Source organism: Melopsittacus undulatus, chromosome 2, assembly GCF_012275295.1.
Source record: "Melopsittacus undulatus isolate bMelUnd1 chromosome 2, bMelUnd1.mat.Z, whole genome shotgun sequence".
Taxonomy (NCBI): domain Eukaryota; kingdom Metazoa; phylum Chordata; class Aves; order Psittaciformes; family Psittaculidae; genus Melopsittacus; species Melopsittacus undulatus.
In genome coordinates this window covers 71666641-71692168 of record NC_047528.1, presented here as the reverse complement: position 1 = coordinate 71692168, position 25528 = coordinate 71666641, and the positions used below count along the sequence as shown (strand labels likewise).

The 25528-nt window shown below is 37.0% G+C and overlaps 1 protein-coding gene across 2 annotated transcripts in view; it reads left to right on the top strand.

Moving 5' to 3' along the window:
• PUDP (pseudouridine 5'-phosphatase) overlaps window positions 1-25528 on the top strand; it is a 77446-nt gene that overhangs the window by 31022 nt on the left and 20896 nt on the right. Inside the window, exons 3-4 of one of the 2 annotated variants that reach the window (XR_004080890.2) lie at window positions 13277-13506; window positions 16285-16441. Coding sequence is in view for 1 of the 2 variants with exons in the window: in XM_005151422.4 (XP_005151479.1) it covers window positions 13277-13506 (230 nt within the window). In the remaining variant the exon portion in view is untranslated. The remainder of the gene's footprint in view (window positions 1-13276; window positions 13507-16284; window positions 16442-25528) is intronic. The other variant, XM_005151422.4, reaches the window with a different exon arrangement.

Here is a 25528-nt window from a genome sequence, read left to right as displayed (position 1 = left end):
CCAGTGTAGGAAGCCCGAATGAGTCCCTTAACCAGGTACCTCAAGATAAGCAAAAGGATGAATCTTATCTGTGGTGTGAACTCTTATATTGCATTACATTTACATCTGAAATGCTTAGAGAAAAATCTTCAGCCATCCAAGGCAAGCGATACCTAAAGGTATGATTGCTGTTAACTTTTGTACAGTGTTAAGATTCCTGGAGCAAATGTCTATAATTTTTGAAGGAAAAAAAAAAAAGAGGAGTTAGGAGAGGGGGAGGAATAAAAAAAGTATTAGAAGTGAAATAGCTACATGTCATTATAACAAGTCTAGTTTACAACTTTTTCTCTTGGAATGTGTGCCTGTTTGTTCTGGCAATCTCTACATCACCTTAATGATTTGATTTTTAGATTTTTTTTTTATGCCTAGTTTCATAATGCATTAAGGGCATGAAAGTTAAAAATATGTGATGTATTAGGAATTAATAAGTAGCAGCAAAAATAAAATGTGTAAAAATTTTTAGGCAGTTTAAAAACTTGAGTATTTTGTACAGCCAACTTATCTCTCTTATATGCAAGATTTTTCAAATTGCATCTTTCTCACTTATAGATCCACTTAAAATTGTAAGCCTGAGAAAACAAGAAAGATGTGAGGGATGTGTTTAACTTTTTTTGTGTCAAACTTCTGAGACTAACTCTGCAGCCATATCTTTTGCAAAACAAACAAAACCTAGTCTGGGTTTAGAAAATGCCAGATGGACAGACGGGTGAAATGTAAGGAGGCATAGAGAAGAGTTGCTGTAAAGTGACAGCACACATAATAGATGCCATTAAGTGGATATTCTGTGCCTGCTAGGGATTGTGATAATGTGGCTGAGCTGGCTTGAACAGAGCTGCAGAGAGGTGATGGAACAGATTAGCCAAAGGAACATGAAGTTTGTGTTCTTCCTGCCTTCAAAAAGTGAATTCTGGGCTTGCTGAAGATGTGCTATTACAGATGAAACAAGCAAAATACTTACTGGAACAAGCAAGTAAACGTTTTTGTCATTGCCAGAATTGTTGAACTAGTTGTCTTTTCAGTTCAACTGATAACTTTCTTCAGGCTATTTTCTAAAGCAGAATTTATGTGAACTTAAATACTTTAGACTCAGTGACTATTCTGGGGAAAAAAGGCAGCCTTGGTTACTGAAGTAATGAGTTCTATGCTTTATTTGGTAGCAGCATACAAGACACAAGCTGAATTGCCATGAATTTTGAGAAAACCAGGTTGATATAAGGTAGTAATCTATAAAGAAGTGGCGCCAGCTACTTACTATTTAGTTAAGGACTGACCTGTTCTGATAGCCAGATTTTTTAATCTGATACTTTTCTTCTAATAGGAAGGGATTTTATAGGTATGTAGCGGCTAAAAAACAGACTAAGGACAATGTAGGCCCCCTCTGGAAACTTTCAGGAGAACTGGCTACACAGGACTTGGAGAAGGTTGAGGTTCTGAATGGCTTCTTTGCCACTGTCTTCACTGGCAAAGGCTCTGACTGCAGCACCCGAGTCTTGGAAGGCGGATGCAGGGACTGTGAAAACCTAGACCTTGGGCCCACTGTAGGAGAGGATCTGGTTCGAGACCATCTTAAGAACCTGAATGTACACAAGTCCATGGGACCTGATGAAATCCATCTGCAGGTCCTGAAGGAGCTGGTGAATGAAGTTGCAAAGCCACTGCCCATCATATTTGAAAAATCATGGCAGTCAGGTGAAGTTCATGATGACTGGAAAAAGGGAAATATAACCCCCATTTTCAAGAACAGGAAAATGGATGACCCAGGGAATTACAGACCAGTCAGTCTCACCTCTGTGCCTGGCAAAATCTTGGAGCAGATTCTCCTGGAAGGCATGCTAGGGCACATGAAAAAGAAATGTGCTTGGTGACAGCCAGCATGGCTTTACTAGGGGAAAATCCTGCCTGACCAATTTGGTGGCCTTCTATGACGGGGCTACAAAAGTGATGGACAGGGGTGGAGCAGTTGACGTCATCTACCTGGACTTGTGCAAAGCGTTCCAACACTGTCCCACATGACATCCTTGTCTCTAAATTGGAGAGACATCAATTTGATAGGTGGACCACTTGGTGGATAAAGAACTGGCTGGATGGTCGCACTCAAAGGGTTGTGGTCAACGGTTCAATGTCTGGCTGGAGATCAGTAACAAGTGGTGTCCCTCAGGGGTCGGTGTTGGGACCGGTCTTGTTTAATATCTTTGTCGCTGACATGGACAATGGAATTGAGTGTGCCCTCAGCAAGTTTGCCAATGACACCAAGCTGTGTGGTTCTGTTGATACGCTAGAGGGAAGGAATGCCATTCAGAGGGACCTTGACACACTTGTGAGGTGGGCTGATGCCAACTTCATGAAGTTTAACCATGCCAAGTGCAAGGTGCTGCACCTGGGTCGGAGCAATCCCAGGCACAGCTACAGGTTGGGCAAAAAGGAAATTCATGGTAGTCCTGCGGAGAAGGACTTGGGGGTGTTAGTCAATGAGAAAATGAACATGAGCCAGCAGTGTGCACTCACAGCCCAGAAGGCCAACTGTATCCTGGGCTGCATCAAGAGGAGCGTGACCAGCAGGTCAAAGGAGGTGATCCTGCCCCTCTACTCTGCTCTCGTGAGACCTCACTTGGAGTATTGTGTGCAGTTCTGGTGTCCTCAACATAGAAAAGACATGGTACTGTTAGAACAAGTCCAGAGGAGGGCCATGAGGATGATCAGGGGACTGGAGCACCTCCCATATGAAGACAGGCTGAGAAAGTTGGAGCTGTTCAGCCTGGAGAAGAGAAGGCTGCGTGGAGACCTCATAGCAGCCTTCCAGTATCTGAAGGGTGCCTACAGGGATGTTGGTGAGGGACTATTCATTAGGGACTGTAGTGATAGGACAAGGGGTAACGGGTTGAAACTTAAACAGCAGAGGTTTAGATTGGATATAAGGAAGAAATTCTTTCCTGTTAGGGTGGTGAGGTACTGGAATGGGTTGCCCAGGGAGGTGGTGAATGCTCCATCCTTGGCAGTGTTCAAGACCAGGTTGGATGAAGCCTTGGGTGATATGGTTTAGTGTGAGGTGTCCCTGTCCATGTCAGCGGGGTTGGAACTAGATGATCTTGAGGTCCTTTCCAATCCTAACTATTCTATGATTCTATTATTCTTTTGTGTCTACTGAGGATATTTATTAACATAATCCTTGTTTGTTTATTGTGCAGCCTCTTCATGTTCTTTAATTAAGAATGGACTTTATGCATGTGTTGTGGAAGGTGTAAGATGGTGGTAATGTTCAGAGTTCACAATGTTATCTGACTAAATTGGTCTTTCATATAGTTAGAGGTAAATATAGGAAAGCAAGGATTTATTTTCCTACTTATGGCATAGAGATGACTGTTGTGCTGAGTCTCCTGCCATCCTTTAAGAGTTAAGAGGCAAGTGAGTTTCTTGGGGTTTTTAATCAATTTGCACTGTTTTCCCAAAAAATAATATTTAAATTTGGTTTGGTGGGGAGCAGTGCTGAATGATGACCAGCTATGTTTGAAGAAGTGAGTCAGACAAAGCAGCACTTGTTTCTGGGGTTAGAATGAATTGTGCATGTATTTTTGCCAGTGATGATAACTCTGTTAATTCCCAAGTGAAGTAGCTGACAGGTATGCCAGTGATGGTTAAGGATGGTGTGGAAGTTGTATGAATATTGGCAGCATACACTTCAATTGGCAAAGCAGTTCTTTGCCTGACGGGCTATATCACAGCCATGCCACTTAATGTACAAGAGTTCTGAGGCATTAGGAGTTGGAAATGGAATTTTTCAGTATGTTTTCAGTACAGCTGAACTGACTGACAAGCTTCAATATATCAGGTCAAAAGCTGTGGTCAAAATACAGATCTAATCTATTAAGAGGATATATCTGTTTCTAATATGGAATTTTTCTGGTAACTGTTGGAGAGTTTTTCACAGTTGGATTTATTTTTAGTTCTGAAAGAATCTTAGGGAAGGCTAGTTTTGATTCAGTGGAGAAGAGAATTAATCCAAGGCAACACTGACAAAATGACAGGGCTGCCACTTGTGCTGCTTTTCTAAATATTTCTGTCAGAGTACAGACATTGTTCTTTGTGAGAGTAACAAAGCAGGCTTTCAGTTTCTGCAGATGCAGTACTACATTGCAGGGAAGTGGATCATCAGAAGAGTAACAAGTGACAAGTGAAGCAAAAGAAAACTGTGCATATGTATGTTTACCTACTTGTGTATCAACGTGCTCTTGCTTAGCTTAAACCCAAAACCCCCAGAAAAATGTATTTCCAAGTTACACAGCTGCCAACAGTTACTATGATCTTGTCAGAATTATGAATTTAATGACATAATTTCATAGTAGTTTCTTGGTTTCGGCTCATCATCATCTCAGAGCACAGATCCACAGCTACAGTGTGGTTATGCATACCTTTCAGACATTTTCCATTCCTGAGTTATTTTCATGATAGCTGTGATTTCTCTGTGGCAGCTCCTGTTTAGCCAGCGCAGAATGTGATGTGCAAGGTAGATTCCAGTTCAAGTGCAGTCTCTTGCAGACATGAGGAGCTAGTTTCATAGCTCAGTTTTAGTACCAAATGAAGCCAGTCAGAAATGACAAAACAAGAGGAAAAAAAAACCCAGTTCATTTCCAGTGGCAACTCACTCTAAAGTTATATATGTATTTCTTGAAGAGTTTCATTCAGCCAGTAGTCTAGCTTACTTACCTATTGCTTCGTTGATTCATGTTGTGTCCTTAACTGTTAAACAGAGTTCCTACTATGTTATCTTTTATTTTCCTTGTTGTTATTGTTTTAATGGTAGGAAATTACTGAGTCCAGCCATGCAGGGCTATGTGAGCCTGTAACCCCTAGAGATTAGTCAGCTGCAAACTGGGAATGATGCTGTCTGTTTGGCTTATTTCAAACATTTGACCTTTGCATTAAGTCCTAAAGGTTTGCAACCCAAAAATGCTTTTATCAGAAAGTCAGCAACACACAAATGTAGAGGTTCTGAACTGTGAAAAATTTAGTACTTATATTTTAGTACTATATTTTTCCGTGGCCATGTTCATTTCAATATGTCTAGACTAAAATGAAATTATCGATTTGATGAATGAGTTGTATGTGATACCAGAAGGATCTCAAGTACTTTTTCCAAGTCCGCTTTTGTAGCTCAGTAGAAGGATAATGTACTATTGCAGATAGCATTTTTAAACAGTGTTCTAGGACAAAAAAGTAGTGTGTGAATCTGCAAGTTATGTTTTCATAGTCTCATGAAATTCAGAAATAGGATTAGACTAGCCAAGACCAGACTGGGACTGGACTATTTCACTTGGAGAGGAACTGTAACAGTAATGTAGACCAATTGCCTGAACATTTCAGGACTGACCAAGTTAAAGCATTCATGGAAATTACACTAAGTGGTGGATAGCCCCACCTCTGGCACTCTGTCACCTGTACAGCAGCAATGTTGACTTCAGGATTCAGAGCAAGTGTAGATAATTAATAGCTCTGTGCTGATAGGCTAGCAACTGTTGTAGCACACCACACTACATAAAAATGACTTTTAATCAGCTTTTTGACTTAAGTGAACGGACAGCTGCTTCTGTTCTGATTTTTTATTTTCTTTGTTCAGTGATTTTAGTGTTCAGAGGCTGCTGAAGCTTTTCCCATGGAATTGCTTTTATCAACTCAAAGGATTGTCATTGAATTGGCTAGAAATCAAATCAACTTGACAAAGCTCTGAGTGGTAATCTTAGGTTTTCTTTGATTAAAGACAAAGATGAAATCTTGAATAGCTTTAAGTGTGGTGTGGTATCACATTCAGTGTAGGAACTGTACATGATTTTGAAAAAGAGGAGCAGTCTTTTCATACAGACACTATATCCTTAAGATTTTTACTTGTGCACAACTGGATATAAGTTATCAAGACATGAATAATGCATGTACACAGTTAATTTAAACAGTGCTTGGAGCATTTTGGTTTCCTTTTGTCTTTCAGCAGTAAATCTTTTCTTCCAAATACACCCTGAATGCTCTTGGACAGCTTGTTTTGTGCAACATTACAGGAAAATAAAGTGGACTAGTTCTAAAGACCCTTGATTTTAGTGACCCAGAGATGAGGTATACTCTGTTCTCATGCAGTTGGTGTGAGTAGAAAGCTAGCCGTATCTATGCAGTGGTGAATGAAGAGTTACACTGTAGCAGATATATGTGAAGGTCATCTTAGAGGTAGTGCTCAAATTCTGCAAAAAGAATGTGAAGCTGTATTTAGGGTAATAATTTGTGTGCAAGGTATGGGAAGAAAGAACATGGTGATGAGTATCGTTCTGCCAAGAAAAAATTCAGTGCACAGGACAAGCCTGTTGATCAAGACACTGTTTATTAGAAAAGTCTATAGCCGGGTTGTTTCTTCTGCAGAATATGTAGCATGTCAGCTACAAGACATAACAAGTATAGTTATATTAGCACAGGCTACCTAGTGTAGATGAGCTCTAAAAGTATAGCAGATAATGAGAAACAAAACGTGTGTATGCCAATGAAAGAAAAAGGAAACAAATAAAAAAGCTTGTCATTCTTGATACAGAAAGGAAAACAAAAAATACTACTGTTTGGATAAAAGTAAGGTCAGATTAATTAAATAAATAAATAAATAGATTGCACCACCCCTACTGCCAAGAAAACTCAAACATATATAGATACAACAAAATATACATAGGGAAAGATTTGGTTGCTCATGAAATAACAAGGGGTTTTTCTCTGTTAAAAAGAACTTTGTGGCATGTTTCAGTACCCCACCTCATTTTTGAAAGGAGCACATTTCTTACTAAAATATTTAGGGAGAGAATAATTCTTTCGGCTTATAATTGCAGTTGATGGTAAAATATATGTGACTAATAATACTCTAGATAAAATTGCCAAATGAGAGTTGCCTGTATGGCTTATTAAGGAGAATGAGTGTCTTTTCAACAATTAAAATTAACTGGAGAGCAAATCACATGTTGCAATTACAAAATCCAGAAAAAAATAAGAATAACAAAGGAATTTGACTGGATAAATGATCAAATAACAAGCAACTAGCTGGGCAGGGGCATAAGGCAATTTAATAAATAAAATACCCTAAATAAGTAAGTTTTTCTAAAATATTTCTGTAGTCCACAAAACTTTGTCAAAGGATATGCAGCAATTGTCAATAGCAGTTATATTGTCACTATAATAATAATGTTTTGAGGCCTGAGTGAGAGAAGGTTTTAAATAAGAAGTGTAACATATTTCATTAAATTAACTGAATTGTGGAGAAGCTTTTGGGCATTGAAAGTTAATAGGTTTTGAAATACCCATTTACTTTTTGGGTTTTTTTTTAAAGAGCTTGCATGGGTTTGCTTTCTAAAAAAGCAATTATTAAGAGGAAGACACAAAGTAATAATTTTTAGTCTTACCAAAGTGTCTGTTATTTTCATACATTCTGCCTTTAGTTTTCTGTAATAGTTAGGTTTGAACTTGAATTTGAAAATAAATCTATGGAAAACACACAATAGAACCTGATTTCATTGGCTACTTGATGCTTGCATTTAGTTAATGTAAAGAATATGCTGTATTTATGGTGTTTAGTTTAGGTGTTGGGTTTTTTTTGGTTTTGGGGGTGGGAGTTTTGGTTGGTTTTGGTTGGTTTTTTTTTGTGGCTTTGTGGGGGTTTTTTGGGTTTTGTTTGTTTGTTTTTATTTTTTACTATCTTGAACTAAGTTAATCCTACATTATACTGTTATGTGACCTTGTTCATGCAGTCTGTGGTGGCAGTACACAAACCATCTGCATTTCTGAAGCCGTAAGACTGTAGGACTTTGTCTGTACTTATAAGACCATCAGGCAGTTGATTTTCAGGTAAGGTACTGGTAGAGCTTAGAGTGTGGTTGTGTGGATGATGATGTAGTTATGCCTTCAAAAATAATTGACTGCAAGCAGAAATAGGAACACCAGAAATAATTCAACTGGTAAACAGAGGAAACTGAAGTTGTGCTTCAGTGCTGAATTGGCTTGAATAATCCTCTTCTCTGTCTTGCCCAGTTTATGATGGAGATCACTTTATTTTCTATCTTGAAAATAATTCTTATACTCTACTATGACATGTTCATAGAAACTTCATTTTAGGTAAAGAGAAAAATTAAAAAAAAAATACTTTGTAAGGCAAAAGTTTGGTTGGAGACTTAGATTATGAAAAACAGAAGAGCTTTGTATTATCTCCTTAATTGTCTTGGGGGCATTTCACAAGAAATAGTTTGAAGCTGGAGTTCCAGAAGTGGTATAAGTTAAGGACAGTGATCTGTGCAGTAGCAGAAAAACACAAGAAAAGAGATTGTACAAAGACTTGAAAGACTATCAAGTAAAGTGTAGCAAAAATTTATGTGTTCACTATTCTGAAGTATTCCTTATGATAGAGAGCTCATGTTGTATAAAGCTAATAGGAAAATAAAGATTTCTTTTGTCTTCCATCAATCTGAGTTAGCTATCAGGAGTTATGTCTTGTTAATTTTCACTTCATAATGAATAATGCTATTTCACTATAAAATTTGATAAATGAAAAAAAATGAGCTGTAGTAGCACATAAATAATTAGATAGGGACTATAGTTAAATTGTTTTAGCGTAGCATTTCTTGATTTCCTGAACTCTTTCTGTACATTTTTGTATTAATCAATTAAAAGGAAAATGCATCAGTTAGTCCAGGGGTTTTGTTGTTTCATATGTCTCAATTTTAGTTTCTGAGTTGATCCAATGTATTAGTCACTGTGGTTTTAGCTGAATATAAAGAGAGCAAACACAATATTAGGAATCTAATAGAGGAATAATACTTTTTAAAAAATAAAATTATATATACATGATATATGATTTTCAGCAACTCTCAGAACAAAAGTGCTGATCTCTTCCTTTAAAATGCATCTATGGTCTCAAATGAAATAACTCCTTTCTGCTGGCTTAAGCTGTTTTCTTCTTTTCCTGAGGTTGTTAGCTTGCATGAGAGCAGCTGACGAGGTGAGTACAGGGCTAGGAGTAATGTCAGCTGCCCCCACTCAGATAGAGGGCAGCTCTGGAGCACAGGGAGTTCCGCCTGGGGATGGATGAGGGATCAGTATTGGGACTGGTGCTGTTCAAATCTTTGTTGACAATATGAATAGTGGTTTCAGCAAGTCTGCCAACACTGCCAAGCTCTGTGGTGTGGTCAACACACCGTAGTGAAGGGATACCATCCAGAGGGACCTTGACAGGCTTTAGAGGTGGGCCTGTGCAAACCTCATGAATCTCAGTAAGACCAAGTGCAAGGTCCTGTACCTGGATCAGGGCAATCCCATGCACAAATACAGGCCAGGCAGAGAATGGATTGAGAGCAGCCCAGAGAAGAAGGACTTGGAGATGTTTGTTCTCATCAGCATAAGCTGGCAATGCGCACTTACAGCCCAGAAAGCCGACTGTACCATGGCCTGCAACAAAAGATGTGCTGGCATCTCCCCCTCTACTCTACTCTGATGAGACCCTATCTGGAGTACTGTGTTCAGCTCTGGGGCCCCAAACACCAGAGGGATGTCGATGAAGATGATGAGAGGGCTGAAGCATCTCTTCTGTGAGCACAGGCTGAGAGATTTAAGCTTGTTCAGCTTGGAGAAGAGAAGGCTCTGGAGAGAGCGTATAGCAGCCTTCCAGTACCTAACAGAGGCCTACAAGAAAGCTGGAGAGGGGGTTTATAAGGGCATGTCATGATAGGACAATGGGGAATGGCTTTAAGTTGAGAGAGGCTAGATTTTGATCAGATATTAGGAAGAAATTCTTTACAATGAGGATGATGAAACGCTGGAACAGATTGCCCAGTAAAATGACATGACAGTAGTAAGCTGCTATGTCTGTTCCAAAACCTAATGTTTAAAGAGGGGAAGAAATAGGTTTTACCTTTTTGATTACTTGAGATGAAAATAAAGCACAGTGATGTGGGATATTTATTCCTTTTTTTTATGATTACCTGAGGAATTTATGTTGTACTGGCTAAGATTGTTACTGTATAATGTATCAGATTAGGATGGTACCCTTGAGCTGGAAAACAGAGATCCTTATTTCTTTTGTTTTTTCTTTATCTACTGCTTTTAATAAAAGATGCAGAAGGAAGAAATAAAATTAAATAAAATTGCTGCATGTGGCTAAGCTTTCAGTGGTAGGAGTAGATGACAGTCCCAGAAAGCCTAGCAGATGGGTTCCTCTCTGATGCACGGGCCTCAATCCCTGACATGGTTGCTACAGGTAAGTTAGAAGTTAGTAAGTGTACAGGAATTTTCACCATACTTCTTCATAGCCACTAATTTTTTTTATGTGCATTTTTTTTTGTTATGTAACTGAAGTCTTCTTTTGATTGAAAAACTGTGTAGCTGTAGGGGATATCATGACAAAGTTTATTAAAAGGGGCAGTTTCTTAAAGAGGCTTAAAACAGTTCCCCACTTCCTCTTTAATTGTAGTTTTCTGTAAAAAAACAAAACAAAACAAAAACCCAAAAACAAAACAAAAAAAAATAAACCACCCCACACAATAAAGATACTAAGAAAGGTACTGTTTTCCTAATGAATAATTATATGCTAAATTAATATGATGTTTGTGCCCGTAATTTGATGTGGTGGCAGTGTCTACAGCTATACTGGCAGTAATTGATGCAAACAAATACATTATTTTTGTTGATCTGTAGCTTTTACAAAGAAATAACAAACCTGGAATGAAAATTTTTTTGAATTGCTACTGTATTCAGCTGGTTAAGTTACGCTACCTATTCTTCCATATGCAATTTAATTTATTTTTTCATGCAGCTGATTTTCGACTTGTACTTTTTAATCTGTTTTGCTATGTTTACATGTGAAAATAATAATTTTTAAATGATGTCTTTTTATAAAATTGCATTTTCTGAATAATGTAAATCTTTGCTATATGGAGCTATTAGGGACAGCTGCATTTCAGCTCACTTGTAGTGAGGGAAACCAAAAAGACAAACTACACATACACACACACACAGACTTACACAGAGAAATCATGACATGCGCTGGGGGAATATAAGACAGAACCTTGAAGAAATAACCTTTCTGCTACAGTGCTTTTCTGTATCTGGCTACCTCCAATAGAAATGTAGAGTAAACATACCCTGTGACAGATGAACTGAAGCTGTGATGCAGTGGGATTGAAGAATATTATCTATCTGTAAAGAACACAACTTTAGAGAAAAACTCTGTCATACTAAGGGTATCAGAGATAAAAGTCTTCTTTCTTGTGGACTCTTTGCACTTCTGTGTATTACCACACACACAATATGCTAGGCTTGGTAAATGTTGCAGATTATTGAGAACAAATTCCTTTGAATGAATGCATTTTATTTTTAAAAAAAGATGTTAGCTACAGTTTTACATTAAGATATCCTACTACTGCCATTAATATAATATTAATTTACTTCCATGTTTCAGAATGAAAACATGATTTCTTTCTGGAATAAAAAGTGAACTGGTATTTAGCATCATATTTTAGTGAGAGGACATAGTAGCATCATTTGGAAAAAAAAATGTGCAGTTGCTTATTATTAGGATAACCATTTAAGGGACCATAGAAAGGCTTTTAAATGGACAATGCATTGACATTGGAGGAGGAATAACACTTGTTATTTCTGTCCAACTGGACATCTAGTATCACAGAAGTGCATGTATTTGTATTTTAAAGGCTGTCTTCAAATACAAACATGGAACTGGAAATGTCAGTTATTATTTGGTTGATTAAATTCTGGAGAATAGAGAAAAAAATTGCACAGGGCCACATCTACAGGTCATACTTCCAAATAGATGTGTTAGTTAGTGTGCCTATTTGCTAATCTACACACTTATGGTCAGTAGTAAGTTCTTAAAGTTGGGCATATGACTATTGCCCAACTATTGGAAAGCCTAGATCAGAGATGCTGGGGTAGCAAAGGAAAGAATTAAATGAGCATGAGGAATAGGAGTTTTGAGTGAGCAGGGACCAGACATAAGTATGGCTGAATCAGGCGGAAGGGAGTAAGATTCATTTAGTCTAATAGGGCATGAAAAGTAGGATAAGAATTCATGCAGTTGGAAAATGCATAAAATAGAATCATTCTAAATGTTGATTGAAAGAGTCAAAAGTCAACTGAAGGCTTATCTATCTGAAACTAATAAGCTGGTGTCCAGGACACTTTGGATTCATGCCAAGAGGCAGAACTAAAATGATTTACAGATACGGAGGGATTTCCTCTTGTGAATTAGTAAAGAGCAGATGTCCACTGCTGTTCTCCATTAGACCCTACTAATTGTTTTGTATGGGGGAGGTATCCAGCATATAAAATGCTCCAGCGAAGAAGCATTGAAACCTCTGTGTTGGAAACTCAAAACTTGCACCGAATAATGAAGTATGTTTCCCTCTTACACAGACAGCTGTGTTTTCACTATCCGCTGCATTAACCTTCCAGAGAAGACAAGATCGGATTGAAGTTTCTGCCCATTAGGCTTGAGGTGTTCATTATTCTGGTTTCACAGCATTAATAGATAAAGTTCTGGTATAACAACTGTGACTGACAGCTCTCCTCTGCCCAGTGTTAACTTGCTTTAGTAATTGCAAAAGAGAAAAACTGAGCTGTCTTAGGGGCTGGTTTACACCAGTTTGATACCTGATTCAGAAATTAAAACTGTACCATTGAGTGGGAAGAGTATATTTCGTTGATTTTGATTTTGATATTTTTTTTTTCAGGAACAGAACTGTGTGGAAAATAAAATTCTCCCGTGTGATTTTCTCTCACAGGGAGTTTGAAATAATAAACATACATAATGTTGGGGACACTGCTTAATGAGCTTCTAGTGGGTGCAATGATGTCGAACCCATTTTTGGCATGTGAGAAAAGCATCATTTGATGACAGAACAAATACATAACTTGAGGAATGTTTTGTGGCTTTTGGTTGGAGAAAGGAATGTTTTGGATATAGCAAGAATTTTCTTTTACACTTAACTGATTAAAATAGGTTGTTACATTCAGTAAGACCACATTGTTGAAACACTGATAAATATATTGTAAGTAGTTGTAAATATTAATACAGGTACCTACATATGTGCATATGCATATATATATGTATACATATCTATATATATACACATGTATACATATATATACACATATACACATATATACATATATATATGCATATGAATATATAAAAACCAAAATGTGTTTATTTGTCTTGCAGGGGTTGATAAGATGATTCGGCATTTACACAAACACAACATACCCATGGCCGTTGCCACCAGCTCATCTGAAGAGTCATTTCAGATGAAAACAGTCAGACACAAAGAATTCTTTGGTCTTTTTCATCATATTGTGCTGGGAGATGACCCTGAGGTGAAGTGTGGCAAGCCACAGCCTGATGCATTTCTAGTTTGTGCAAAGAGATTTCACCCTCCTGCACCTCCAGAGAAGGTAAGAAGGGAAGAAATTAACTGGGAAGTTAGAAATACTCTCTTTGGACTGTATTTGGATTTGGTTTTTACTTGTTTTGTTTTGGTTTTTAATGTGATAAATACTTAGATTAACATTTAATATAAACATTAAAAAGTCAGCAACCTCTGTTTTTAAATGTGTTTATGCTGTTGAAGCAAGAGGTTGTTGGAAAGTATAATTTCCCCCCACTACATACGATGTTTGTGATGCAGATTACTCTGATTTACTACTTGGTAGTGTGCTGTAATAGGAAAGGGTAATGATTTTCCATTCTATGCATAAATCTGGAAGTTTAACTTCACTTCTCAAAGTTTGGAAACAGTTATTTAAACATAGATTACTTTAGTTATTATACATTCATGGCTGATTTACCTCTCAAGTGTCTAGACATTAAAGATACTTCTTTGCAAAGAGGGCATATATTTTTTTTTATGTCATCTCTTTCCTCTTGCATTCTAAATCTCTGAGATCATAGTTCTTGTTTCTCTATTTAAAATTGATCAGCTTGAGCAAAATTTCTCAAGTAGTAGAGGTGTTTGGTTTCTTTCTCTTGTGTATAATTTTCTAAACTTGATTCTGAAATAGAAAACTGTAGGGAGAATTATTTGAAAGATAAATTGAGGGTCAGTTAAAATAATGTCTTTGCTTTAATTTTAAATTAAGTTGCCTTTCTTGCTTTGTGTCTGTCCTGAGTAGAACATAAGTTCTGAAGGTTTGGAGTTTCATAAATGCAGAAAAATGCATTGCATACCAATCATTAAGGAACAACTTTAGGTGGATTAGACTGTGATTACTATTTTCCCAGTAGGATTGTTCAGTGAAAAATGGTTACACAAATACGTACAGAATGATTAGTTAAGATTCTTCAGCTCTTCATGCTTCAAGTCCTTACACAGAGTCTAAATAGTATTTGTGTTGCTTGGGAATACAAAGTGAATTGTTTGATGCAATGTAAACAGTATTAAGCAAACCAGGTTTGGTTTCAGTTTGGTTTGTTGTTTGGTAGTTTTTGTTTGTTTTTTTTTTTCCGTTGCAAGTTCTCTTGACCTTGTGTGTGTATATACATCAGCTTAATTTGGAAACTCAGATGTTCGGAAAAGGTACATCAAATGTACATGATGACTGTTGTATGGACTTGATAGGTACTTTTGTGAGTAGGCCTTCTATGTACGGTACATTCCAGATGTTGAAGAATCTGAGCAACAAGGCCGTAAATCTCACCATAGAGTCAGGTAGTTGTGTAATTTTAAAGTCAAGGGAGAGCAAATACTGAGAAGCAGCACAGGGTTTGGGATGGAGTAAGAGAGGAGTTGAAAGCTTAAATCACAGCTTAATATTGCTTTCATATAAAGTTATTCTGTCTTGCTTAAATGTATGTCAAAGGAACAAAAATCAAGGTATGTTCCTGCCATAATTACGTGGTGTGTTTTTTGCGAAACAGGATGAGAAGTGTGTAATGTATGCTTTCAATTGGATGGAAATGTGGCTGTAAGCTGTTCTGTAATTATGAATGTAAAAGAACAGAAAGTATTGAGATTTTATAGAGACCTGGGTCATAACTGGTACTGTGTCTGAAGGAGAGGTAAGGAAACTGAATATCAGCTGTGTTAATGACACATTAACTTGTTATTTCATATGAGGAGCCTCATAGTAATATGTAGAGGAACAGCTTTCCCCAAACTCTTACTTTATTTGGCTCTATTTCAAAAAAGTCACAAGGTGGTAATAATTAAAAAACCAAAACTCTTACAAAAACAAACAACAAAAAGAGTGACACTTTTGTAGGTATGTTTATTCATTTGTCAGTAAGTAGCCTAAGCTGTGTTAACAATGAAAAAAATTTGAAGATAATAGTAGCATCTGTATTACCTCTAAAGTTTAAAATTATGAAGTGTATGTTAGACAAACAAAATTTCAGAGTGCTCACTGTAGTTTTATATAGTTATTTTCTTTACCAAATAATTCAGCTGAACTATTTTTTGTTGCATCTACAAAAGTCACAAATGTCAAAGTGTGGGAATTTCACATAAGCACAGAAAATTCCAAGAAGAAGATCGTTACAGTGCATATGAAACTACCTGAAACATTAATGACCAATTGAGGTGTACTGATAGCATCTGCAGTGTTTATTCCCAAGCAGTGGACTAATAGAGCTACAGGTTTGGATTTCATGCTGAAGATCAGTAACATGCAAGGTTGCAGCAAGGTATCAGGAGGTATGAATAATGTCTGCATAAGCAGGTAATTGAACTCAAGATTATTAGAGCAATGTATTTGGTGCTTAGGCCCATGCATCTATGCTATATGTGGTTTAAAATTTTTCTGTTGGGCTTGATTTACTCTGATTCCTGGCTGAAAGCTGTATAAGTTTTATTTGAGCTTTATGTCTTCCTAAGCAGACATAATTAAGAGATTGCTTGGTATGCACTTGGAGAGGATTCCACTTGTAACTCCCTGCTAATACACACCAAAAGCACTTAGTGAATCCAACCATCAGCTAGCAAAGGAGAACTGTAAGACTTGCTTCAAAGCTTCCCTGCTGCTCCAAGCAAAAAATACATTGTAGCCAGAGAAGGCCAAATCTAGAATTTAGCATTAGTGGTATACCAGCCTATGACTTGCTGTTCAGGCACACTTCTACAAGCAGGCAGCTCTAAAATGATATAAAAATGGATATGATGTCTGCTTTACTATGACTGAACGCTGTCATTATTGTCCATCTGGGAATTTTTTTAACTTTGACGTTTTGGTTTGCAGTCTTTGTTAACTAGGAACTTAATAAGCATGATGATGAAACCACAGCACAGGAATTTCAAAAAAGATACACCCTTCAAATTCAACCTGGGTCTTAATATATTGTGATGCGTGAAGTTTCATGTGAACTTCCAACACTAGGAACAATGCAGTGTCATGAGTAAGTAATTAAGTCAGGTAATCAAAATGTCATCTGCAGATTAAATATGAGAATTTTTTTCTTCTACTAAAATTAAAACTTATTTTAAATATATATATATGATGAATTATGCTCTCAAATATACAGATGCAACTTGCATGAAAACTGTCTGGAGCTGTACATATGTAAAAACAATGTGTACTTAAATATGTTGATGTTTAAAACACTGTGTTTTTTTCATGCATTTTAATTAGGCAAGTGTAAAAAACATTTTAAACTATTATTTTGGGTTTTAGTTATAATTTTCTTACCTTTATATTATAATAATTTGGAAAATAAGTTTCTTTTTTTTCTAGAGTTAGTTACTAAGTATTTTAATATATTTCAAATTTTTACAATATTAATTCATTTTAAGGGAAACTTTAAAATGTGCAGAGACAAAATTGAAGTATCATTGATGATAACAGTGTGAAATTTGGTAATTCAGCTACGTATGCCATGGGATGTCAAAGATAATAAGAAGGGCTTTTATGAGTACATAGGAGACAAAAGGAAGACTAGGGAAAATATAGGCCTATTGCTGAATGAAGTGTGGGACTTGCTTGCACAGGACATGAAAAAAGCTGAAGTACTGAATGTAGCAAGTCAGTAATGCCAGGTCACGGACACCAGAGTGAAGGGATGGAGCAAGGAAGATGTACTGCTTTTTGGGAGAGGATCAGGTTAGGTAATATGTAAGCAAACTGGGCATGAATAAGTCCATGGGCTCTGAAGGCATGCACCGTCAATTGCTGAGGGACCTGGCCGATGTCATTGAGAGACTGCCCTGATAATCTTTGATGTATCATGGTGACTGGGAGAAGTGCTTGAATACCAGAGGAAAGCAAATGTCACTCCTATCTTCAGGAAGGACAAGAATGAGGACCCAGGGAACTACAGGCTGCTTAGCTTCACCTTGACTCCTAGAAAGGCGATTGAGCAACTGATGCTGAAAACCATTTCTAGATACAGTAAGAAAGAGCAAATCATTAGTAGTAGTCAGCCTAGCTTCAACAAGGGGAACTCATGCTTGACCAGCTTAATAAATTTCTATGATGAAATGGCTGGCCTGGCAGATGAGGGGAGAGCAGTTGCTGTTGTCTACCTGAGCTACAGTAAGGCCCTTGATGCTCTTTCCCATAAGACCGTCATAGAAGAAGCTGTTGGATGTATGAGCCGGGTGAGCATTGAAGTGGATTGAAACCTGTCAGAACAGCTGAGCCCAGAGGCTGGTGTTCAACAGCACCTAGTCTAGTTGGATACCAGTGACTAGCACAGTTCCCCAGGGGTCAGTACTCAGCTCAGTCCTGTTTAACATCTTCATTAATAACCTGTTTGATGGGACAGTGCTGATGAAGAAAATGCTCAGGGGTATATGAATACCTGAAGACAGAGTGCAAAGAAGACAGAGCCAGGCTCTTTTCAATGGTGCCCAGTGACAGAACCAGAGGCAGTCATCACAAACATAAGAGGCTCTGTCTGAGCATAAGAAAGCACTAATTTTACTGTGAGGATGACCAGGCACTGGCAGAGATTGCCCAGAGAGGTAGTAGAGCCTCCCTTCTTCGAGATACTAAAAAAGCCATCTGGGCATGATATTGGTCAACAGGTTCTATGTATACCTGCTTGAGCAAAGGGGTTGCACCAGATGAGCTCAAGAGGTCTCTTCTAACCTCAGTCACCCTGTGATTTGGTGATATACTTCACAGGGGAAGAAAATAAATAAGGAAACAAAAGTTCTTTTTCTGGACAATATTTTTTTTTCTATTCCATTTTCATTTTAAAAGCTCAAATTATTTAGAATCATGCTTTGGAATTTATATATACTAGAATATTAGTTTTTGCTTTAAAAGAGCTCATAATATCCTTGCTGTTTGAGTGTTTCTGTGTGTATTTGTATATAATATATATATCAACTATAACTTTTCAGTGTTATCTTGAAGTAATTTTGTTTCATAGTAACAAAAATGTTATGCTCCTAAATTTATTTCAAATACAAGACTAACTCAGAGGGTTTCAGATATTTCCATTCAAACATTTATACATACTTCCAATATGCTCATTAAAAAAACAGTAATTACTTACCTTCTTGAAGATATGGCAGGTCAAGGCTTTTCTTTCCAGTATTTTGGTTGTTTTGCCTATAGCTTTTCTGTAAAATAAAGGACCCTACTACTAGTGTAATTTAAATCAAACAAGTAACATTTATAGCCATTGTTTAGAAAGAGGAAAAGACTGGAGCAATACAAATGGTCCTAATTCTTATGGACAATCAGTCTCTCTATTAAAAAGTTCCAAGTGTTGTAAATCATCACCTTAATTTAAAACACTATTTCTTTGCAGTTTCTTCCATTTCTAATTAATTAATTGATCCCATTGTTACGAATAATCTCTGTACCAAATCTAGTGAGAGCTCATTAAAATTTTTCAGACTGATTAAATGGCATTAGGATTTATGAGTCGTGGTGGAGTTTTTATGTCATAGAAAAGAGAAGTTCAAGAAAAAAATTCTGAGACTTTTTTGCTACTGAAGAGTAATAGGAACTCGGAACATTACAACCATTTTGTAGTTTTAGTTTATATTGTATAAGAAGTAGAGTTTGAAGAAGGCTGATTTTGCACTTAGACTTAATGTAACCATCATTAATGTGAGCTTGTGTAAAAAGGATGCCAAAGCCTATTTTTTGTTTCTTATTCCTTCCTTTTTATTTTTTTTTCAATTTTCTACTTCCCCCCCCAAGCACACCACTTTTTAATGTATGCATGCAATGTATGTGTTTTGTTTGGTATGGTTTTCAGATAAGCAGTTATTTTATTAAAGATATTTCTGTTATTCCTCTGTTATTCACAACTTCCCTGGGCAACCCATTCCAGTGCCTCAGACATTTTATTTTAGAATTAAAAAAGTATTAAATGTAAACATACATAGATACTTTTTAGCTTAATTCAAACCTACATCAATGGCTGTTTCTTCAACCTTGACTCTAGTCTGCCCTTTGAATAGGCCTATGTTACCAATCATTCCTGAGTATCTTATAAACAGCTGTTCATGTTATAAACCCTGCTGATTTACACAAGTTCTGCTGTCTTTGGGCTCACAATTTTTACCATTTATGTTAGCATATTGCTAGATATTTGATTTTTCCAGTGGTACAGCCTGCAATCGTAATGGTCATAATACACCTGACCTTGAAAGTGTTAGGCTGTATTCAGTGGGTCTGTTGTTCACATATACTGCCGCTTATGCATGAAGTGAAGCAGGATTACTCTGCAGCTCTTTCTAGCTGCTAGTGCATTTTGAGGTAGAAAGTAGAATTTGGATTTTTTTTTTTGAAAGCCACTTGACTTTGTTGTCTGTATTGGTGTAATTACAGTTCATTAGTTAATTCAAATTAGGCAGTTGATGGGTAAGAGCCATTAAAGAGCTTCCTTTGTAATCTGATTTGTTTGTGCCAACTCCTGTGTAGCCAGGCAGTTAGTACACTGACTGAAGGTCTGGGATTTTTTGAGTATTTCTTGTGTGTATGTTTTCTTGTCAGGCTCTTTCTGGAGATAATTTCCTCTCTGCTTGCACAGGGTGCCCCTTTGGAGTCCCTTGTCTGCAAGGTTATGGTCAGCATTCCTCACATAGCCTCAGACCCTGTGCTGTGCAGTGGCCAGCTTCCAAACAGAGCAGAGAAGACTTCTTGGCAGATGTGTGTTGTGCCATGGGGATGATGCTCCACGGAGGTGGTAGGACTGCTGAGCAACTAGTTCAGTGCCACAATAGCTTGAAAGTGCTGCTCCTGCATTCACACAGCATGCAAAAGCAGAGTTCATTTCCATGATGAATTTAGATTACATATGGCAGATTGTATTATTACTGCACATGGGGTGATTGGGAGGTGAATGAAATATGTCTCATCTTTTGATTGTACCCAGATTAGTTTAGTTGTTTCATGCAGATGTAACTTTAAGTGTTGAGTGAAATCTGAAAGAGTACATCTCTTGGCTGAGAACAGGACTTCTCTGTGTGTCTGCCTTCTCACCAAAATGAGGTGGCAAGTTCAGTAGGAGCCTCGCTGTCTGACTGTAGCTTTTCGAGAAAGAAGGTTTTTGCTTCCATGTGTCCATCCAGAATTGCCCAATCTCAAGAGCTTGTGTCTGTTTCTCAGGAACAGGATCTCTTGCAGTTAATCTTTTGCAAAGCATATTTGAAAAAGTAGTCCCAGTTCCTAAAGTGTCAAGAAAAATTGGCTCTATGGAGATCATAACAGCAATCTGAGTCTTAAAAATCTTAAAATCTTGGACTTTTGAAAGCAGTTGAAGAGAGGATTGTTACAAGAGAGGACTGTCCTTATCTTGTCCACCGTGCGGAATACTTCCTCCAAAAAATGGTCAAAACAGCTTTTTGAGCACTCTTCAACCTGAGGAATGCAGTCTTCCAATTTGTGGGTTTCATTGAGGACTGTCCTAGTTACCATGTTGTATACCAGCTGCTTGCTAAGGGAGGTTCTCAACCAGAACTTTTCTTTGAATTAATAAAGCCTTTTATTTTTCTTGTTCTGCAGTGTGACTTATTTGTAGATGTTAAGATGGCAAGTTGTGTTTTGAGTATTTAGCATGTGTTGCTGGCCCTAGCTCCTGAATTCTTGCTACTGTGGGACACCACAAAATAATAAACAGTGTAACTTTTTCATTCCCTTTCCCCTCTTGACCTCTGCCCTGAAAAAGCTGTTGATGTCGGATGCACGCTGGAGAAATCAAAAGGAATAAATTATTAATAAATTATACCTTTAAATTGTCTATTAGGCAATTTTAAGTAGATACTGAACAATGTAGTGGTTTATATGTTAAAACTTCCATCTTGAAATAGCACTTGAAGCTTACAGCTTGGGATGCTGAGATCACAGCATTGTAGTGGAATGTGCTTTTTTCATCATATGCCACTGGACAGTCTGTTGGCTGAATCCTACAAGTTCCTCAGCTTCTCAGTAGTCTTAAGCATGTAGCTCTTATTTTTGGCTTCCAGGCTGGATGAGGAAGGCTGTGATTATAAAGCTCAGCTTCCAGCTTTCTAACTGTAATGGGCATTGCTCTAGAGGGAAGAATGTGAACTACTTTGCTGCATGTAACAATCCAGGACTTCTGAAGATCTACTATACACATGCACCTTTTTCCCAAGTCTGTAATAGGCCACTATTTTATATTACAAGACAATTGAAGGAAGGAAACAGTTATAAAGGTGTTGCTTTCAGTTATCATGCTTTCAGTTCACGTGGTGGATTTTCTTCCTTCTTCTTCTCTGAGGCAACACTCCCTCACACCCCCGCATGCTGGCAGTCTTTATTGTATATTTGTGGAAGAAAAATGAGATGTTGCATGGCTTGAAAGTAATTTAGCTCTTAAGTGTTCTAGGCATTGCCCTTGTTACTGCAGTGCGTGTTTATTTATGGATGTATTTGGCTTACAGAGTTGAAAAAAGTCATTGAAATTCCATGCAAAAATAACCTGGTCAAGGTTTGCTTTCCCTTAATGTATTTGATTGGAAGAGAAAAGGAGAGTTATAATTGGTTCTTAGTCTTTGGAGTACCCTATTTGGGGGTGGGGAGGCAGGAATATTTTTTTTCCCTTGCATTTGTCTTGATAATGTATCAAGTAGCTGCTAAGGGACTTGATGAAATGTGATGCAGAATAATAAATTATGTTCTGCAGCCTTCTTTGCTTCTACGTGAGGTGAGTGTGTAAACACAAAGAGACTGGTACACCTCAAATTCTAAAAGCATTATATTCAGATTAGCAGGTCACTGGAGATGCATTGCTAATTTTTTTAGGGATCTCATTATGGGTATTATCACACATTAATTATGCACGGTAAGTAGTAAAAAAGAAGGGGAAAAATCCTTCTTTTATGATAAATTGCTCACTGAGTTATCTTTTTTCTTTCAAGACCTTGAGCGTTTTTTGGAGATGCCAAACAGCAGTCATTGACTAATTAGATTTTAATTAACAAGAACTTTCACACACAAAAAAAAAATGTTTTTAATGTCTTTTGGGTTAAAGCAAGCATAAATAAATCATGTTTCAAGAAAATCTAGTGCACTGATCCTCTCTGTATCTCAAGATACCTTTGTAATCACACCAGAGCTGCTTTTAGCAATGCTTTTCAACCATTTCATGGTAAAGAATGAAGACTGAAACAAGTAACTTGCTCTGTGAACAGTATTTTTTGGTTCATTCTTTGTGAATTATTCTCCAGAACCCTTTGAAAGACTAAGGTCAACTATGTGTTGCACTAAGGCTGGGGGAGGGAAGGTTCATTTGTTTACTTTTTATTGTTGTGTAAGTTACTTCCTCTTTGTAGAAATGTAGTTGTAGGTAATTTTCAGAGAGCTGGTATTTGTGGTAGGGTTCTGTTTATTCTTTTGTGTAGCAAAGAATTTCCGAGATGGGTTTTGGCACAGGACCATCAATTAACACTGACAAATTATTTATAGTCTTAACAGGGCAAAGCATTTTGCTCAGGCTGACTGCTGTATACAAAATAAGTGCACTTACAAGATGATTACAGAGTGTACTCCATAAAGCAATGTTTGACAATTTTTTTTATTATTATTGTGGTAGACTGGTGGTATAATGATAAAAGACCTTGTAACACACACAAGAGCTGAAGAGGTGACAGCTTTATCTAGTAAAAAAGGATGCTTAACATTTCCATTCCAGCATCTCTTTATCTTAGAATAATAGCATGCTTCAAAGCCAAGAAGGAAATCGTTCAAGTTAAGCTTCAGTAAGACTGAAGTGATTATGATTTGAAGTAGAAAACAATTACAAGCAGTGGTAGAAATGCTGTTCTCCTATTCCATCAAAGAAAGCCTTTCATTTTTCTCTAAATAGTACTGAATGTAGGAGTTGCTGTTCATGCTCAGATTCAGTGTCCATTTTATTTGTTACCATTTACGATGACAGCTAATACCAGAAGCTTTTATCACCTTTTAGCTAGAGAGGGTTAATTTATCCACTGAAATTATGTTTCCCCCATATCAAGTAATTGAAGGTTCTTTTTAACCACAACAACAAAAAAAAAAAAAAGAGGGGTGAAGGGGCTTTAGTAACTCTTTGTCAGTATTTGGGTTTTTTTTGATGCTGATGACGTGAGACAAAAAATTCCGTAAATCTTTTGTATATGTTCTAAATTTCTCACTTTAACTGCTTTGAATATCAACTTTTTTTTTCCTATGAGAGAGAAAGATAAGAAGTAATTGATCTGCCACTCAGTATTTTAAGTACTACTTCTCACATCCATTTTAATTTCTTACTCCATAAGTAAAATACTTTACAGTCTGTTCAGACCCTCACCATCTGAAAGGGTTGTGTTTGGGATTTTTTTGAGGAGTAGGAGGATGGTGGTGGTGCTGGTTTTGTTTTTTTTTTTCTTATAAGCATTTTGATTTCATTTCTTCAGACCCTTCCTATCAAAAGCATTTTAACGTAAAATAGTGCCTGTGTCATAAAGTACAGAGAGTATTCCAGATGAGACAGCATTATATATTGGCTATGAATATATACAATATCACCCAAGCTCTGAGTATTCGCTGATCTATCTACAGTGATGTCCAGTACTTAATCTGAATGTTACAAGATGTACATGTAATTTATTTATTTTTCAGCTAATGTGTATTGCTTAAATTTCTTGACCATTTTATTTCATTTTACACTTGACTGCCAGTAGACTGTCTTATCACTCCAAGTTTCCTACAGATGTTTCTTATCTCAACTATCCTACATAACTTGTGTCAACAGCAGATTTTACTAAGTGTGCAGGTAAGGATTACTAGCCAATAATTCCCGTGCTTTTAAAATGCATCTACAATTGCTTTCTAAAATAGTAGCATGGTAATGAGAAATGTTTTTTAATGTTAGTAACTCTTTCACTTTGTTGTCCCAAATGAGTTCTTTCACCCAGCATGCAAGAAGCCAATAAACACACAGGGTTGAGGTACTGGTTTATTTCCTGTCTGCAGAGATGGGTACTAGGTGGTAATTCCACAAAGCTAGCACACCAGTGCTTCTCAAATCACAATTGTTTATGCACTTAGCATATTAACATATCTTCTAATACATATGTATTATTATTTTCTTACATGTTAGGCTAAAACTTACTTACCTAACATGTAGATTAATATGCATGCTCACTACAATTTTTCAGATTTTCACTTTCTTCATCTTTTGAGGAGGTGATATACCTGGTGTAGATGGTCTATGAGTTACTGGTTGCAATCTCCCTCTGCCATAATTACCTTTCCCCTAGTTTCATCTGGCTTTGGTAACTCTAAACAGCACTTCATGGACTGTTGCCCTAACAAACCATTATTTTCTTTTGTGGTTAACATCTGAGACAGAGATAAATTGCTATCCATTGTTAAAATTCAAACAAGTCCACCAAGCAGTTTTGCTAAGTTAACATTAACTCTTCAGTTCTGACATTAATTTCGTAGTTTAATTGCTTCAAAGCCTCAGGGCCTTGCTGACTAGCAAAGACTAGCTGAGGAGATCTCATCCATTATTGAAAATAATTTCAGTTTTTCTTATGGAACATGTTTTCCTCCATTAGGAAATTGTCCTCTTTCTCCTGGTCACAGTGATCCATTCAGTTGCAGTTTCCAGGATGCATTATTGCATCCTGCAGTTTCAGAATAAAGAGTGGAAACATTAGAGGTTGCAGCCTATTGTCCCAAGCTTCAAAGCTATTATGGACTCAAAATATTACTGATTCAAAAAAAGTGCCACGAGCAAAAAGCATAATAGTATGTAACTTATCTTGCTGCTTTCCTCTTTCAGTAATGCAGTTATCCCAAGAGAATGTCAACAGAACCTTTTATTCTACAAAGAATGATCATGTATCTTAGTCAGGATATATTTGAAGTTGAGCTTTCAGTTATGAGGTTTTAACTTCTCAGGGTGAACATTTTTATTGTGAAGATTTTTTTTCTTTTTCTTAAGCAAAAAGTTTTTGCAATTATTTTAAGGTTTTCCTCTGAAGATAATATTTCTAGTTATAGGGATAAGTGGTGCAGTGGTCATATGATT